General features: G+C 42.8%; 1 protein-coding gene across 4 annotated transcripts in view; it reads right to left on the bottom strand.

The window, feature by feature from the left end:
* Window positions 1-16,692, bottom strand: part of mtss1lb (MTSS I-BAR domain containing 2b) — a 77,085-nt gene that overhangs the window by 19,721 nt on the left and 40,672 nt on the right. For 3 of the 4 annotated variants that reach the window (XM_053854112.1, XM_053854108.1, XM_053854111.1), the window contains exons 4-8: window positions 9,007-9,091; window positions 4,640-4,731; window positions 3,660-3,734; window positions 3,062-3,070; window positions 1,070-1,227 (exon numbers count right to left, since the gene is read on the bottom strand). In XM_053854112.1, coding sequence (XP_053710087.1) covers window positions 1,070-1,227; window positions 3,062-3,070; window positions 3,660-3,734; window positions 4,640-4,731; window positions 9,007-9,091 — 419 coding nt within the window. The remainder of the gene's footprint in view (window positions 1-1,069; window positions 1,228-3,061; window positions 3,071-3,659; window positions 3,735-4,639; window positions 4,732-9,006; window positions 9,092-16,692) is intronic. The other variant, XM_053854109.1, reaches the window with a different exon arrangement.

Genomic DNA, 16,692 nt, shown 5'->3' with positions numbered 1-16,692 from the left:
ACCACCTCCATCAATCTCCTCTGTGGCCTTCCTCTCCACCTTCTGCCTGGCAGTTCCAACCTCAACATCTTCATCTACCAATGTACTGGCTCCATCTCTCCTCTGTACATGTCTTTTCAACATCTTCTGCCCGATTATTACCACTGTTTTTATGTGAATTTTGAGGTTGGAGTCCTTGGGGGTCCAATGTTTTCCATGTTTGGGGTCATTTTTTTAGCCCAATCTCAGTGATATGAATGTACTGTCAGTGTTTTGCTTTGACACACTCTAACCCATTGGAACGAAAACCACACACAAAAAGCAACAAGAATGTAAAACAAAACAACGTGATATATTGTCATTTATATAATACAATGTAGGGAATGTCGCATTATTTTTATTATTATTTATTTTTTTTAACTCCAAGGCAGATGTTTTAGCCTCAGCGTGTCACGTCTCCTGTTGGCCACATGGAGGCAGTAGTTGCACTTAAGTGGCTGCCGTTACTCGCCACTACGCTCCGTCGCGAAAAAGAAAATGCAACATCAGTACGTCACATCAGCACCGTTTCCTCCTGCACTAAAGAAAAAATAACCTCTAAAAGTCAAAAAATCTACCATACGTGTCGTTTCACTTGACCTATCAATTGGTACATCGAGTCCTCACCTTCGACACATTTGCGAGGCTTCTGTGTTTCCCTCTTTTACCTTCCCGGCAGGGTTCATACCGTCATCGACAGCAGACACTGACTCAAAGTAGAGGCAGTGTTTTCAGCTAGAACCGTGCCTCTCTCTCCTCGCGTCTCTGTTATTTACTGCCGTGACACGTGAGCTGCCCGTGTGTTGAAAACGTAGCTGGCGTGTCCCGCGCCTGACGTCATGCCCAAAGACGCAGTTGCCAATGGTTATATTTCGCTTCCCGACAATGGCAACAATAGTAACACGCGGTGACTCAGATAAGTCACTTTAACTTGATGACCTTGTTTGAAATAGTAATGCGTTACACTACTCTTACTTACTGAAAAGGGTTGTGATATAAGAGTGACGTGTTACGAAGTAAGGCAGCGCATCACTGACTGTTTCCTGCTCACCACAACTGGCTGGAGGAAGCCGATGAAGGTGCAGAAGCGCCCCCGCTCCTCCACCAGGGCGCGCCGCACCGCCTGCTTCTCCATCTCTTCCATCAGCAGGCACATGTCGGTCACATCCTGCATGGCGCTGTCCAGCTGGGGCTGCAGGTCGCCCCGGCCTGAGGAGGGAGGGGCACAGCAGTTGTCACATCGGCCGCGACAGAGACTCGGCAGTCGGACGCTAGAGCGAGTGACGTTAAATGGCTGAAGCCTTGCTTCCCATGAGGTGGGCTCCATCTTAATTCACATTCATGCTAAGGAGCCAACAGAATAGTCAGAGAAAAACTGAAAAAATAAATAGTGTCATTGAATGAACAACGCGACACATTTTTTTTTTTTCTGTTTTCACTTTTTCGGGACATTTTTGGACTTTTTTTTTTTTTCAACAGGAATTTTATATACATGTCCAACAAAAGGCCTGCAGTAACAACAATACATCTGATCACAAAACACAGTGACTTACACACATCATGAGTGGCTCATGAGGACAGCAGTGGAGGCCGAAAGAAACACGCATTTCTCCTCTTATTTGTGTTACATTTCATCTAAAAAGTGTCTTTAGTTCAAAAGTAGGGAGGAACAAGGCCTAACCGTTGGTCTGAAATTGACTTTATTGGGGGTTTTTTATGTACTGCTCAGCTCATCGTATCTTAGTTTAGCTTAGCTTACCTCAGTTTGGTTTACCTTAGCTTATCTTATTGTATCTTAGCTTAGTTTAGCTCAGCTTATCTTACCGTATTTAGCTTTGTTTAGCTCATCTTATCTTAGCTTAGTTTAGCATAGTTTTGCTTAGTTTAGCTTAGATTATTTTAGCATAGCTTACCTCAGTTTGGTTTACCTTAGCTTATCTTATTGTATCTTAGCTTAGTTTAGCTCAGCCTATCTTATCTTACCATTGTTTAGTTTGTCTTAGCTTGTCTTACTTTATCTTAGCTTGGTTTAGCTCAGCTTAGCTCAGCTTATCTTATCTTATTTAGCTTTGTTTAGCTCATCTTATCTTAGCGTAGTTGAGCATAGTTTTGCTTAGTTTAGCGTAGATTATTTTAGCATAGCTTACCTCAGTTTGGTTTACCTTAGCTTATCTTATTGTATCTTAGTTTAGTTCAGCTTATCTTATCTTACCTTAGTTAAGTTTGTCTTAGCTTGTCTTACTTTATCTTAGCTTGGTTTAGCTCAGCTTAGCTTATCTTATATTATCTTATTTAGCTTTGTTTAGCTCATCTTATCTCAGCTTAGTTTAGCGTAGTTTAGCTGAGCTTATTTTAGCATAGCTTAACTTAGCTTTGTTTAGCTTAGTTCATCTTATCGTAGGATAACTTGGCTGATCTTATTTTAGCATAGCTTGGCTTAGCTTTGTTTAGTTTAGTTCATCTTATCGTAGGATAACTTGGCTGATCTTATTTTAGCATAGCTTGGCTTAGCTTTGTTTAGTTTAGTTCATCTTATCGTAGGATAACTTGGCTGATCTTATTTTAGCATAGCTTGGCTTAACTTTGTTAGCTTATCTTAGCTTCTCTGAACATGGCTTGGATTAGCTTAGTTTAGCTTTCGTTTGTTTTGTTGCAACCAAACCGTGATTGTCTGTTTAGATAACAATCACATTTCACTGGATCATGTGAGCAAAAAGAACGAGAATAAGGAGTGAATCTTGTGACCTGTAAAATGGTCCTCAGAGCATGTCATAATGTTCACATTCTCACAGGATAATATGGCATCTTTCACACTGATGGAAAGCAACGGATGCGGAGAGAGACACACAAGCACATCAGTCATGCAGCAGTCAGACAGTCAAAATCCATATGGCCTTTCATGTGGCGTTGCTTTTACAGAAGTAAAACTCAGAGTTTAGTCACGTGAGAAATTCTGATGGATATTTTTGGGGGATTAGGTAACATGCATGTTCCATCCTAAAGTCGGAGACTGAGGCCGAACAAGCGACAGGATGATACTCACCCTGAATCTCTGCAACGGCGGACAAACACCACACGAGGTGGAGAGACCAGAGAGAAGGCAACATAGGTCAAAGGAGAAGGGTCAGACACAGGAGAGGGAGCAAAGAGCACAGTCAAAGCACAAGCCATCCCGCAGGCAGCCGCAGGTTAGAGCCGAACCACAGAGCTGCAACTCAAAACACACGGCAGATATTGATCCTGGCGTGTCAGTCTCCTCATCCTCAGCCTCATCCTCAGCGGACTGCCAGTTGGACTTTCAGTATGCCACCACTAGAGAGAGCCACCCGCAAGCTTTTACGGTTTCTTACAGCTCTGAATAAATAATACATGATTGAAAAAAATGTTAATGTTAATGTGCAGTTATAAATAGGTTTCTCATAGGAAAAAAAATTATATATATATATATATATATATATATATATATATTAGGCACGTCAATTCATGAGTTTAACCGTAGTACTCATATATCTTCAGAAAGGGAGAGATTTCACTCGATTTCACATGAGAGAAAATCCTCCCAGTGACACATAGGTCAGTGACTTAACAGCCGTGACCTTTAACCTCCACCCCCCCACACGTGAGCATGCCTGTGGGCTCACCTTTGCGAGCTTTCTTCTGAAGCTTCATGGTGTCAGATGACTTCTTCTTGATCTCGTGCCGTGACCTCTTGTACTCTGGGAAGGAGGATAATCTCACATGTCTGGGATCATGTACCCGACATACTGCAGAGCACACTGGCCGCGCTCAGCGTTTGACTGGACAAGAAGCTGGTAATGACTGTATATTAATGTTAATAATGAATGGAGCGTTCAGTGGACAAGATATGTGAGCCTTTCTTATAAAGAAGCCACCTCACTAATATCAGTTGTTGTTCGAATATGTCATCCCTAATGCTTAAAAAATGAATTTCCCAAAACCTTTATCAACTCTGAAACGTCTGCAAAGGGACTCAATACTCATTGGAAGATGTAAACAGTGACTCAGCCTGAAAGATGTGACTTTAATTCATCACAGCAGGTCTCATAGAGCTGACTCGTATTTGCACATCATCTCGCTTCTACTGCGCATCATTCCTCTCCATCGTCTCCTTCAACTCATCTTAACTCTCACTACAGGTCACTATGTGGTCAGCAAACATCATGGTCCACGGAGACTCATCTGTGAGCCAGTCCATAACAACAGCAAACATGACTGGGCTGAGACTTAGAGGAATCCTACTCTCACCTCAGCGCTGCCTCACTGTCCTCAAACATCTCATGCACCATCCTCACACACTTCTCTGACACTTCTCTGACACCCAACACGAGACACAGTGCTGACCGAGCAACTTCTGCTGACCTATTCTGTACTTCTCTATCTACACCCTGAAACCACACTGCTGCTCAAAGATGCTGACTCATGGTGTGACTCGTCGACTTGTTCTCTGTACACTTCAGAGACTCCCCAGTGTTCTCAGCCTCTCAGCCTCTCTTCTCAGAAGGTTCAGTGCTGTCTCTTCTACACAGTTGCAACCACAAGGTGACATGTATTCTCGTGAAAACTGAACTTCAGGATGACACTCCTGTGTACTCCTGTGTACCTTTGGCATGATCCTTGTCCAGCTGGTTGGCTGTCTTCTTCCAGTCCTCTATCTTGTCCTGGAGAGGAGTGATCAGACTCTCCATCAAAGCACTGAGAATTGGAAAAAGAAGGACGCCATTGAAAGGTTAGTTGAACGTTGATCTGCCAGAGCATTGGTCATAAGAATAAATTATCTTAGCTTAACTTAGCTTAGTTTAGCTTGTCTTAGCTTTGTTTAGTTTAGTTTATCTTATCTTAGCTTAGCTTATCTTAGTTTAGTTTAGTTTAGGTTATCTTATTTTAGCATAGTTTATCTTAGCTTTGTTTAGTTTAGTTTGGTTTAGTTTAGTTTAGTTTATATTTGCTTATTTTAGCATAGTTTAGTTTAGCTTAGCTTGTATTAGCTTTGTTCAGTTTAGTATATCTTATTTTAGCTTATCTTAGTTTAGTTTCGGTTATCTTATTTTAGCATAGCTTAGCTTAGTATAGTTTAGTTTAGCTTATCTTAGACTTGTTTAGTTTAGTGTAGTTTAGATTATCTTATTTTAACATAGCTTATCTTAGCTTTGTTTAGTTTAGTTTAGTTTAGTTTAGTTTATCTTATTTTAGCATGGCTTAGCTTTGTTTAGTTTGATTTATCTTAGCTTAGCTTATCTTAACTTGGCTTAGCTTTGTTTAGTTTAGTTTAGTTTAGTTTAGTTTATCTTATTTTAGCATGGCTCAGCTCAGCTTTGTTTAATTTAGTTTAGTTTGGTTTATCTTAGCTTATCTTAGCTTAACTTGGCTTAGCTTTGTTTAGTTTAGTTTAGTTTAGTTTAGTTTAGCTTATCTTAGACTTGTTTAGTTTAGTGTAGTTTAGATTATCTTATTTTAACATAGCCTATCTTAGCTTTGTTTAGTTTAGTTTAGTTTAGTTTAGTTGATCTTATTTTAGCATGGCTTAGCTTTGTTCAGTTTAGTTTAGTTTGGTTTATCTTAGCTTAGCTTATCTTAACTTGGCTTAGCTTTGTTTAGTTTAGTTTACTTTAGTTTAGTTTAGTTTATCTTATTTTAGCATGGCTTAGCTTTGTTCAGTTTAGTTTAGTTTGGTTTATCTTAGCTTAGCTTATCTTAACTTGCCTTAGCTTTGTTTAGTTTAGTTTAGTTTAGTTTGGTTTATCTTAGCTTAGCTTAACTTGGCTTAGCTTTGTTTAGTTTAGTTTAGTTTATTTTAGCATGGCTTAGCTTTGTTCAGTTTTGTTTAGTTTGGTTTATCTTAGCTTAGCTTATCTTAACTTGGCTTAGCTTTGTTTAGTTTAGTTTAGTTTAGTTTAGTTTATCTTATTTTAGCATGGCTTAGCTTTGTTCAGTTTAGTTTAGTTTGGTTTATCTTAGCTTAGCTTATCTTAACTTGCCTTAGCTTTGTTTAGTTTAGTTTAGTTTAGTTTGGTTTATCTTAGCTTAGCTTAACTTGGCTTAGCTTTGTTTAGTTTAGTTTAGTTTATTTTAGCATGGCTTAGCTTTGTTCAGTTTTGTTTAGTTTGGTTTATCTTAGCTTAGCTTATCTTAACTTGGCTTAGCTTTGTTTAGTTTAGTTTAGTTTAGTTTAGTTTATCTTATTTTAGCATGGCTTAGCTCTGTTCAGTTTTGTTTAGTTTGGTTTATCTTAGCTTAGCTTATCTTAACGTGCCTTAGCTTTGTTTAGTTTAGTTCAGTTTAGTTTGGTTTATCTTGGTATAGCTTGGCTTATCTTAGTTTAGCTTTGTTTTGTTTTGTTGCATGAAAACTGTGATTATCTTTTTAGATGACATTTTATAGTAACATAACATAGCATAAAAATAAATGAAGAGAATTCCAGGCTGCAGAGCCCCATCTTTCAGCTCTTCAGGCTCCTGAACTGTTCATGCATACAAACGTGCAAATTATGCGACCATCAACACAGATATCAATCTCCATTGCAGACCACATTACGGCCGTGATTACAGCCCATGTTTGCCATTACAAACACAATGAGCGTAATGGTTTTTCCACCCACAACGTCTTGGAGTGAAGGGAAGACAAACACGGCTTTGTAATGGACTCCTGCTGGGGTTTATGAGCGAGCGCGCTGTGTTCATTAAAAAAGCCATTTCATTTCCAGTGTCCGCCACGATGCCCTCCGATCCCAGTCCGTCTTATCATCCCGACACACAGGCGGATGGTGAAGAGAATTCCAGAGGAGGCAGAGCCAGTTTCACAGTCAAACATCTGGGTACATATTTAACCCCCAGGATAGTTTGGCAGTGCTTTGTTCAATACCATGTATTCAGTCTGGCTCAAACAATGAACAGCACTCTGAATGTGGAACTCTAGTGAGGATCAGCTCCAAGTCTGAGGCCATGGTTCTCGACCGGAATAAGGCGGTTTGCTCTCTCCAGGTCGGTGGAGAGTTCTTGCCTCAAGTGGCGGAGTTCAAGTATCTCGGGGTCTTGTTCTCGAGTGAGGGAAAAGGGGAGCGTGAGATTGATAGACGGGTTGGTGCAGCGGCAGCAGTGATGCGGTCGCTGTATCGGACCGTCGTGGTGAAGAGGGAGCTGAGTCACAAGACGAAGCTCTGGATTTACCGATCGATCTACGTTTCCACCCTCACCTATGCTCACCAGCTTTGGGTAATGACCGAAAGGATGAGATCGCGGATACAAGCGGCTGAGATGAGTTTCCTCCGCAGGGTGGCTGGGCGCACCCTTAGAGATAGGGTGAGGAGTTCGGTCATCCGGGAGGAGCTCGGGGTGGAGCCGCTGCTCCTCCACATCCAGAGGAACCAGCTGAGGTGGCTCGGGCATCTGATCCGGATGCCCCCTGGACGCCTCCCTGGGGAGGTGTTCCGGGCATGTCCTACCGGGAGGAGACCCCGGGGAAGACCCAGGACTCGCTGGAGAGATGATGTCTCCGCTCTGGCCTGGGAACGCCTCGGGATCCCCTGGGAAGAGCTGGAGGAGGTTTGTGCGGATCGGGAAGTTTGGGCTTCCTTGCTCCGAATGCTGCCTCCGCGACCCAACCCAATAAGCAGCAGAAGAAGGTGAAGGTGAACTTGCCAAGCCGGCATCATGTGCGCTATGTGGCTGCTTGAGATGCCCTTGCTAGGGAAAAGCCTGAAGGACTATTTTACTAATAATGTTTTGTCTTTTCATTCTATTCTTCCCACTTCATTTCCAGGTAACTCATGAGGAATGATCTACAACTGCAGCATCAGACTTCTTGTGAGACAGACTTTTGGTCAATAACAGATGTGAGGAGTTGATGATTCCAGTTCAGAACATTGGCCAGTTTGTGTCATGAGTCAGTCTCCATGCTGGAGCCCGTTTTCCAAACTAGTTTAGAAGTGATCCTCATGCATTTTTAAGCCTTTCTACAGCGCAGACAGCACCACTGCACCCGCGGCTTATAGACCGCTGCAGCTCATGTAGGAACAAGATCTGTTTTCCTTCTCAAGTTTATTGGATGGGGCTCATATTCACTCTGTAGTCCACAATTTACCGTACTTCCATCCCAAACTTTGGGTCACACCAAAGATAATCATCTATTTCACAGTATGTCTTCATCTCTAACAGTTTCCAAGCTAAAGCATTTGAAAGAGTGATGTGTGAGTGGATTATTTCATTGAGAAAAACAAAACCTTGGCCAACATTTTGAACATCAATAGATTTTAGACAGTTCCACATAGTTTAGTTTAGTTTAGCTTGTCTTAGCTTTGTTTAGTTTAGTCTATCTTATCTTAGCTTATCTTAGCTTAGCTTAGTTTCGTTAAGGTTATCTTATTTTAGCATAGCTTGTCTTAGCTTTGTTTAGTTTAGTTTAGTTTATCTTTGCTTATTTTAGCATAGCTTAGCTTAGCTTAGCTTAGCTTAGCATAGCTTAGCTTAGCTTAGTTTAGTTTGGTTTGTTTAGCTTATCTTAACTTGGCTTAGCCTTGTTTAGTTTAGCTTATGTTATATTAGCATAGCTGTGCATATCTTTGTTTTGTTCAGTTTAGTTTTGTTCCACATATCCAGAAGTAGCAATGGATAGATGAGGTATCACGAATCACTAGTGATAGGTTTCATGACACACTGTCCTGATTTTCAGAGTCCACCAGATGGTGCTGTCTGCTGAAAAATGTTTGGACTTGAACAACTGATTCAACGAAACCTAGTGGCCTCTGAAAATGAGGACACTGTTTCATCAACCCTGCAACACTGTTTCACGATACCTCATCCACCCATCACAATCCAAAAGCGTAGATGTGTAATGGCAGTGTTAACAATCCGCTATCCACTGAGCAAAGCAGCAAATACCACGTAGTTAGAACTGTAACAACTTAGTGGATCCTCCACTTGTGTTGCAAAGGTGTTAAATTCATTTCCACAAGGGGCCAAAAGTGTGTCTTACTTCGTGAACTGGCGGAGTTTAGCTTCAATGCTGCGATGCCTCATGCACATCCTGGTCAGAGCAGAACCAATATCCCTGGTTGCCCCTGGAAATGAGAAGCATGTGGGTTAATAGATGACAATAAAAAGAACCAAGAGCACAGCTGAGGTCGGTTGACATTAGACAGCCACTTGATCAAGCAGCCAACATTTGACACAAGGCCAGTATTTACACAAGATAGCTCTCTGTGTCCTCCTGACAATACACACACTCCAGCCTGGTCCAAATACAGCAGGGCCTGCTGAGGATATTAGTGTGACAGTCGAGCAGCGGCACCCAGATCCGTGACTGACTAACCTGCTGACTATAAACACCTGTCTATTTCGGGATGAAGAAGGTCCGTGAGGTAAATAGCTGACCACAGATCTCGGCGATAACAGACACAAGACTTCCAAACAAGGCGCTTAGGAGCCGCCATCGCCGGCTCGGCTCAGGCGGAGGTCGCTTCATTGTCACGCGGCAAGGCGTTTCAGTCGGGGCAAAGTTTAGACAGTGAATCGCCCCGAAAACAACAGTGTCGCTGAAGTGTACACACAGGAACGTTCTGAGTGAACAGACGCCCAACGGGATTTCCTCAGAAGAAGGTGTTTTTCATGAGGGATTATGTGCCATTTCAAAGTCAAATATCGGCAGATCTTGTGGCGCTACGCACCAGATTCATTAAAAGAACCCAACACAATCTAAATCAGACACCTGACCTGGTCACAAGGTAGTTTGCCAGTTCACCCAATGACTGCAGAGTTTTGTCTCTTTTTTGTCATAGCAAAACAAAACAAAACAAAACAAAACAAAAGGCTTTCACACTGTATACAAACCACAGGAGACCAACAATACAAACACTACATTTAGAGACAGATATACTGTTAATACTTCCGATAAGTGGCCACCATTGAATTTAGGCGGAGCTAAGGCTGTGCGACATGATATGAGACCGTGGATGATATGAATATGTTGACGATCTGCCAACGTGAGGAGCTCGTATGGATTGTGTCTGTCTGATTCTACAAACTATAGATCTATGCTGACACCCCGCCGTACTCCCGTCTCTAGCGCACGTCGTCCTGCTACACGCCGTCGGAGCAAACAAGCCGGGCAAAACCACAACTAAATACCATCTGCAGCTCCGAGCTAACGGGGCTAACAGCTAACATGATGTGTTTTATTCGACACTTGTTGAAAATACTCAAAAAAGTTGTTACTTTTATGAAAAAATCAGAACGAATGAATGTCAAAGATTGAACAGTCAACTCCCAAAACTACCATGAATCGATGCAAATGAAGGTAAAAGGGAAAAAAATATGCAAACATTAAGCTAAGCTAATAATCAATTATACGTAACAGGAATTGATGTCCACTTCGAAGAAGTTGAAACTGCATTAGGGTTTAAAGCTGCAGCACCTTGAATATTCAGGTCCAGTAACCAGACGTTTGATGACGTTTTCTGTTCAGAACTGCTCAGTTTGCATTGTCATTTCACCATTTTCCATAAGATCACTGAAAAGAGTTTTGGTGAATCCTGTTTTGATGAAAAAACAGTCATGTCTTGACCACTATGACCCAAAGTTCCATGTTGCCATCTTTTATATTGCAGTTGTGTACCACTGTTATGTTTATGTTCTTTGAATGTGTTGGTGAAAATCTGTTCTTTGACATCAACTGTCAGGTTTTTTCCCCCTTTGACGACTGTTTCATCTGCTGGAGTGGTTCCGTTGAACTGCACTGAAACTTGTCTCACAAATCTCAAAAATTGAAATTGTGATTTCAGTATACAGTATGATATGACATTTTCGCCCACCCCTCGGTGGAGCACTGGAATTTTTCCTAAAGGAGAGATTTTTTTCCATCTATCCACACTGCAGAAAGTTGAACTTTCTGTGACTGGCTGACCACTGCTTTCCATCCCATTGGTCTAGCCACGATACACGTCCGAAAAAGTCCTAAATTTGTTCAACTGACAAATCTATATTGAATCCTCAGGCTTTGGTGTTACACCTCCGTGCTCACTATTGCCACAAATCGACCCTCTGATCGAAGTGAATACATGTGACACTGACAGATGCAGCATGACAGTCCCACACTTGCTGAAGCACTTTTACATGAGTGCACAAGAGAAGAGCTCCATTCATAATTAACAAATTCCTCCCTGGTGCCTCCTCTTTTACCCAGCAACCATTGAGTAAAGCAGAGCAACACCCTCCCCCCCTCCAAAAATAAAAAAAAATGCACACACACACAGACACACCAAGTATACACAACACAGTTTCTTGAGTTGTTGGAGTCTTAGTGCAGGACTGTTTCCTGATCTATGAAGCCATTTGTGGCAGAAGTATGTCGACTGGGCAGCGGAACGGATATGAAGAGAGGTTTGTGATGTTTTGTCATGCAAGAGAGGAAGTGATGGAGGGGAGACGGGAGGACGGGAGGAGGAGAGGGGGTGGCCTTGCACATTTTAATGAGCTGACTGCTGGAAAGAGGAGCATGGGACTGGAGTCCCAGCCAAGTGTGTGCGCTTGTGTGCCGGTGTTTGATGTTTATGACGCTCCCTCTTCCTGTTTTGGGGGGATTCTACCATTCCATCCCCAACACACTGCTCACATCTGGAGTTCAGCTACTGTCAGTCGCTCCCTCTGACACTGCTTCTTTATATACTGCGACACAAGCTGTGTTGACGTCCCTGCTGCATGGATATTCCGGTTCTGTTCATGGGAAAACGCTGGAGTTGCTCTTCTCCCTTTGTCACCTAGCAACTGACCCAACTGACAGCTTGGCTACAGTTTCCATGACAGCGCAAATCTCCAGCCTGTTGCTAAGGAGTGAATCAGAATGTGTGTTGCTAAGGTCAAATTGTCTGCTCCTTTCGGAAACGCACGTCTGTGGATGAAAGAAAGGGAATTCACACGTCTGCACTTGTGGAGAACATTGATCCCTGGCAGAAGAACACGCCACTATCCTTCAAAACGACACGTACCTTGTTCTTCTATGCATTAACACATCCTCCGAAAGGCGCAACATCGGGTCCTTTGTTGACGCATTCAGTCCAATAATACGCAATTGCAGGGTTGGTGGTTTGAATCCCATTCTACTTCAGGTCCTGTTGCAGTGCTGCTGGGGAAGACGCCCCGCCCACCTTGCCTCATGTGGAAGCGTGTGAATGAACATGATCGTGGTCGGAGGGAGCTTCTGTCAGTCAGTGCCAGGTAGTGGTGGGTGGGTGATGTTCCATGAAACAGTACTGAAGGGCTGGTGAGGTTTCATGAAACAGTGTCCTGGTTTTCAGAGGCCACCAGATGGCGCTGTCTGCTGTAAAATGTTTGGACTTGAACAACTGATTCAATGAAAGCTCTTATCATTTCTAAACCAAGAGCGCCATCGAGTGGCCTCTGTTTCATCAACCCTGCAATACTGTGTCATGACACTTCATGAGGTATCATCACGAGCGCCAAGCTAACTCTAGCTTACCACCACCAGTGTGACTGAGGTACAAATGGTACAAGCGCTGTATAAACTATTAATATTATTCTTATTATGGATGGATGGACGGCAGCAAAACAGAGCTACAGTTGACAATAAGATGCAGACTGGATGTACAAACAGAGGCAAAAAGGTCAAGTGGCTCTTCCGCGCTGTCTAACACAGAACATGTGCGTGGAGTTTTATGTTTTATATGCGCGTTTGAAGTTGAAGGTTCCGTTAATAGACAGCTAGTCTTTTGAAAAAAACACTGCAATTGGAACTAAAATCACTAAAGAGCACAGTAAAATGAATTGCATTACTCTTTAATACACACGGCAAGACGACGGCTTCCAGTATCAGCTTCAACAGCAACGTATGGATTTTTCCAGACAAGCAAAGGAAGAGGCTTTAGCTCCGTCATGCAGACGCTCCAGCGTCGAGCCCAGCCGTACAGTCTGATTCATTCTTTCTTTCAGAGTCTGCCTTCGCCTGGGGCACCGGTGGCCTTCCCAGCAGTGCATCTCCATGGCAACCGCTATCTTGCAGGGGGATTCGTCAGCCTTTGTTTCAACGCTGGCCGTCCATAAGCACATGGAAATGAGCGCAGAATAAATGACTCAACACCCTGGGTGTGAGTAAATGTTGCTGGGCTCTAAACACCATAATATTGTTTGGATCAATGTGAATAAATGCCACATAATGTCATCATCCAATGCAATGGCTCGATTGGAAACGGTGGCATGACAAAGAAGACGGCTCAGGTGAGGATGCGGTTGCCATGGATATAGACTTCTGAGGATGACAGCCGCTCGTCTGTTCCTCGTGACTCGGCAGTGACACAGCAACAATGGAAGGATGAAGACATCGCGAGCGACGGGGGAAAGAGGTAGACAAAGAAGAAGGAGGGGAGATCGGAGAAGGAGAGAGAGTGCGGTCTGAGGGAGATGAAGCAGAATTATTCATGAGGCCTAGATTCTCTTCTCACCATGAAACCGAGTCAGACGTCGAGTCTCTGAGACGCTGAGACACAGTCAAAACCAAAACACCCCGACCAGAACAAGCCGGCAGTGCTCAGCGACACCGCACCTCTCGGTGCACTACGCTTGAGCCATGACAAGCCGCAGAGACTCTCCGGACCCAGTCACGCAGCTAATGTTGAGTAATGATGTTTGACGCATGACAGTGACACGGGAGCCATTTGTTGACCGGATTGGAATGTGTCCTGTTTGATTAGCTGCTGCTCTGCTGAAGCAGACACTGGATTAATTTTAAATGATGTCATGGTGAGTCTGTTTACTTGTTGGTGCCTCTCCCCGCGAGCTTGGAAGCAGCGGCGCAAGGATCATAACTGCACCGTGTCGGGTTTTCTGCACATCCTATAAGAGTAAATACACAATAATAATTGTGTATTAATTGTAATAATTGTTTGTGTATTGCCTGTCTGGTTTCTAAATTTTGGGAAGAGAAACATATCATAGTGAATTGTGAACATTTTACCATGTTGAATTGATCATACAATACAGGAATACGAATTCAAATCCAAATAATTCAAATTCCCCATAAGGAAATAAAGCCACGTGCACTTCCAATTGCCAGAAACGCAGATAAAAAAAACAATAGAACAGCATGACATAGGTCCAAACCTAATTCAAGTTGCCTTCAAATTGTCTGTCTGCAATAATAATACAATAATAAAGTGTCACTTTTGTCTGTCTGTTTTCTAAATTTTGGGGAGAGAAACATATAATAGAAAGTTTGATCATGAATAATTCAATTCAGGAAATAAAGCCATGTGCACCTCCAATGGCCAGAAACATAGACAAAAAAAAAGAAAAAATAATAGAACAGCATGACTTATGTCCAAACCTAATTCAAGTTGCCTTCAAATTGTCTCTCAACAAGAGCCAGGGAAGATCAGTCGACTTCGGTGCAGTGATAGCATCAACTTCACATTTAGCCAGATCAGTTATTATTTACTATTGAGGACACACCTTATTTAGGGTGAGCGGCGGGAGACTGAGACCATCCTGCACATGCTCACTCCTATCCATAGCTTTAAATGGTCAGGTAAATTTGAGGAATGTGGGAGTTCCTCGAGGAAACCCATGCAAGAGGAAACATATTTACACTGTACAGAAAGGACAAGAGCTGCCAGCAATTGAACCGACTCTCTTCTGGCTCTGAGGCTGTCGCACAAACTCGTGTTGTAGCCAAGGCCAGACCAACCGAGACCAAGACAATATCGAGACTGGAGAGTATAGAGACAGAGACAAGACCGAGACAAGATCAAGATCGTGTATGTAAGGAGTCACCTTGGTTTATCCAATCACATGTCAGCTGCAGCAGACACCATATTGGTGTTTGGCTTTCCTCCTCATTCGTTGAAAAAAACAAAACAAAGAAAAACAGTTTGAGACCACAGATGAACATCAAAGAAAAACCACAACAAAACTGCAGAAAAAGACAGAATCCTTCTTTTACCTGTTATGCTTTGCAGCTGACCAGTTTTCTCTGTTGTTCGTGTCTCGAACTGAGACAAAAAATCTGGCATCTGAGACAAACACCTCTAAAAAATTGGTCTTGAGATGAAGACCAATCTCAAGTCTTACAAATACATAATTTCCTTCGATGTCACATGCAGAGAATAGAAAAGACTGGTTTCCATAGAGCTAGCTAGACAGCTAGCGAGATGCCGTGAAACCGTGAAGAAAGAACACAGTTCTTACTTTCCTTCAACTTTACTTTTGTGTCAATTACTATGTAAAAAAGACGAAAAGTTTCCGTGGCTGAAACGTAGAATATTCATTCACCAATGTGGAGTCGGGTTTTTGGCTTGGCACAACTAAGTCGAACAAAACAAGACTGCAGCAGCGAAAATGCGTCAATAATTTTTTTTTTTTTTTTTGTTTTTTTGTGGACACGTGCTCTCTCACCTCTCAGTATTAATTCCCATCTATACAAAGTTCGCACATTTTTCAGGTCTGCCACACGCTGAGCACAGTCCCATGAGAAGAGCCCCTTGAAGTGCACCTTTTGTGGATGCAGAACGACGACAAGCTTGGATCAGTGTCTGGTTGTGAACGGCCTGTAAACTGTATGGATATCGAGTGTCACCATCAAAAGAACGCAGCATGGGAAGGAAGTGACAGTCGGAGTGCGAGGACCAACTGGCAAAGATGCATGACTTCAAACACCTGCGCTTGATCATTGAGAAAATCTACTGCTGAACGACTTCCGACTCTCACACACACACACAAGAATGCACCTCAAAGCCGGCACGATTAGAAAAGCGCCTCGCTGCATGTGTGTGAAGCAGCCTTTGATGGCACGGCTTCTCTCTGCCGCCACAGACGTTTGTTTCTGAAGGAGCCTCGGAGGGAACGCTGGTGCTTGCTGTCGTAAAAACCTCAAACACAGGTTTGTGGAGGACTTCCAAAGCGGACACCCCTCACTGCCTTTTTTATTTTTAAACTGCGTTGTGTTTGTAAAGCAGAACAACAGAGTGGCGTCCTCTCTTCACAGCCTCATCGGCCAGTGAGCTATATTACACTGTCTTTACACGATTCAGCAGCGCCGCTACCTTCCCCGCGTCTCGGACCAATTTCAGGGAGGTTCATAAGAATGAAAACTTCAACTCTTCTAGTTCACAATGTCAACTTTTAACTCATTTTGACGTTACAACCGATAAACCTGGATCCCATCCAGTGTGATTCCTGCACTATTATGGGATACTCAGCCGCTGCACAGCAGAGCTCCTGAGTGCCTTTACAGTAATCCAGTCACCTGACACTACGCCGGATCAATACTCCATTTGAATCAATGGAAAGTTCATTTGTGAACCTTGAGAGGAAAGTATCGAGCGTCCATCTTCCTTCTTATCGATAGTCTGAAGATCATTTTGAGGTCTAGTCTTTGTCTCACGTACTGTAGTTTTGAAAAAGAAATTTTTTTCAAAAGGTAAAGGCCTAAAGTATTTATAACCCTGGTGAATTTGGTGTTACTTTTGAAGTTACTTGAACCTGAACCTACCCAAAAAACAATCCATACCCTTCTCAGTCTGTCACAATCTTTGGTCAATGACTGTTTTAAACCACTAAGCAGGAGAAACATTGCACCTCTCAAACATTTGGTTGGTGGACAGTTCCTCCTCAGACAGAGGAGCTCACCAGGACTTTCTCCAGTGCAAAGATGTCA

This window comes from Synchiropus splendidus, chromosome 1, assembly GCF_027744825.2.
Source record: "Synchiropus splendidus isolate RoL2022-P1 chromosome 1, RoL_Sspl_1.0, whole genome shotgun sequence".
NCBI classification, from domain to species: domain Eukaryota; kingdom Metazoa; phylum Chordata; class Actinopteri; order Syngnathiformes; family Callionymidae; genus Synchiropus; species Synchiropus splendidus.
Note: the sequence above shows the minus strand (reverse complement) of the source record. Positions and strands in the feature narration are given on the sequence as shown.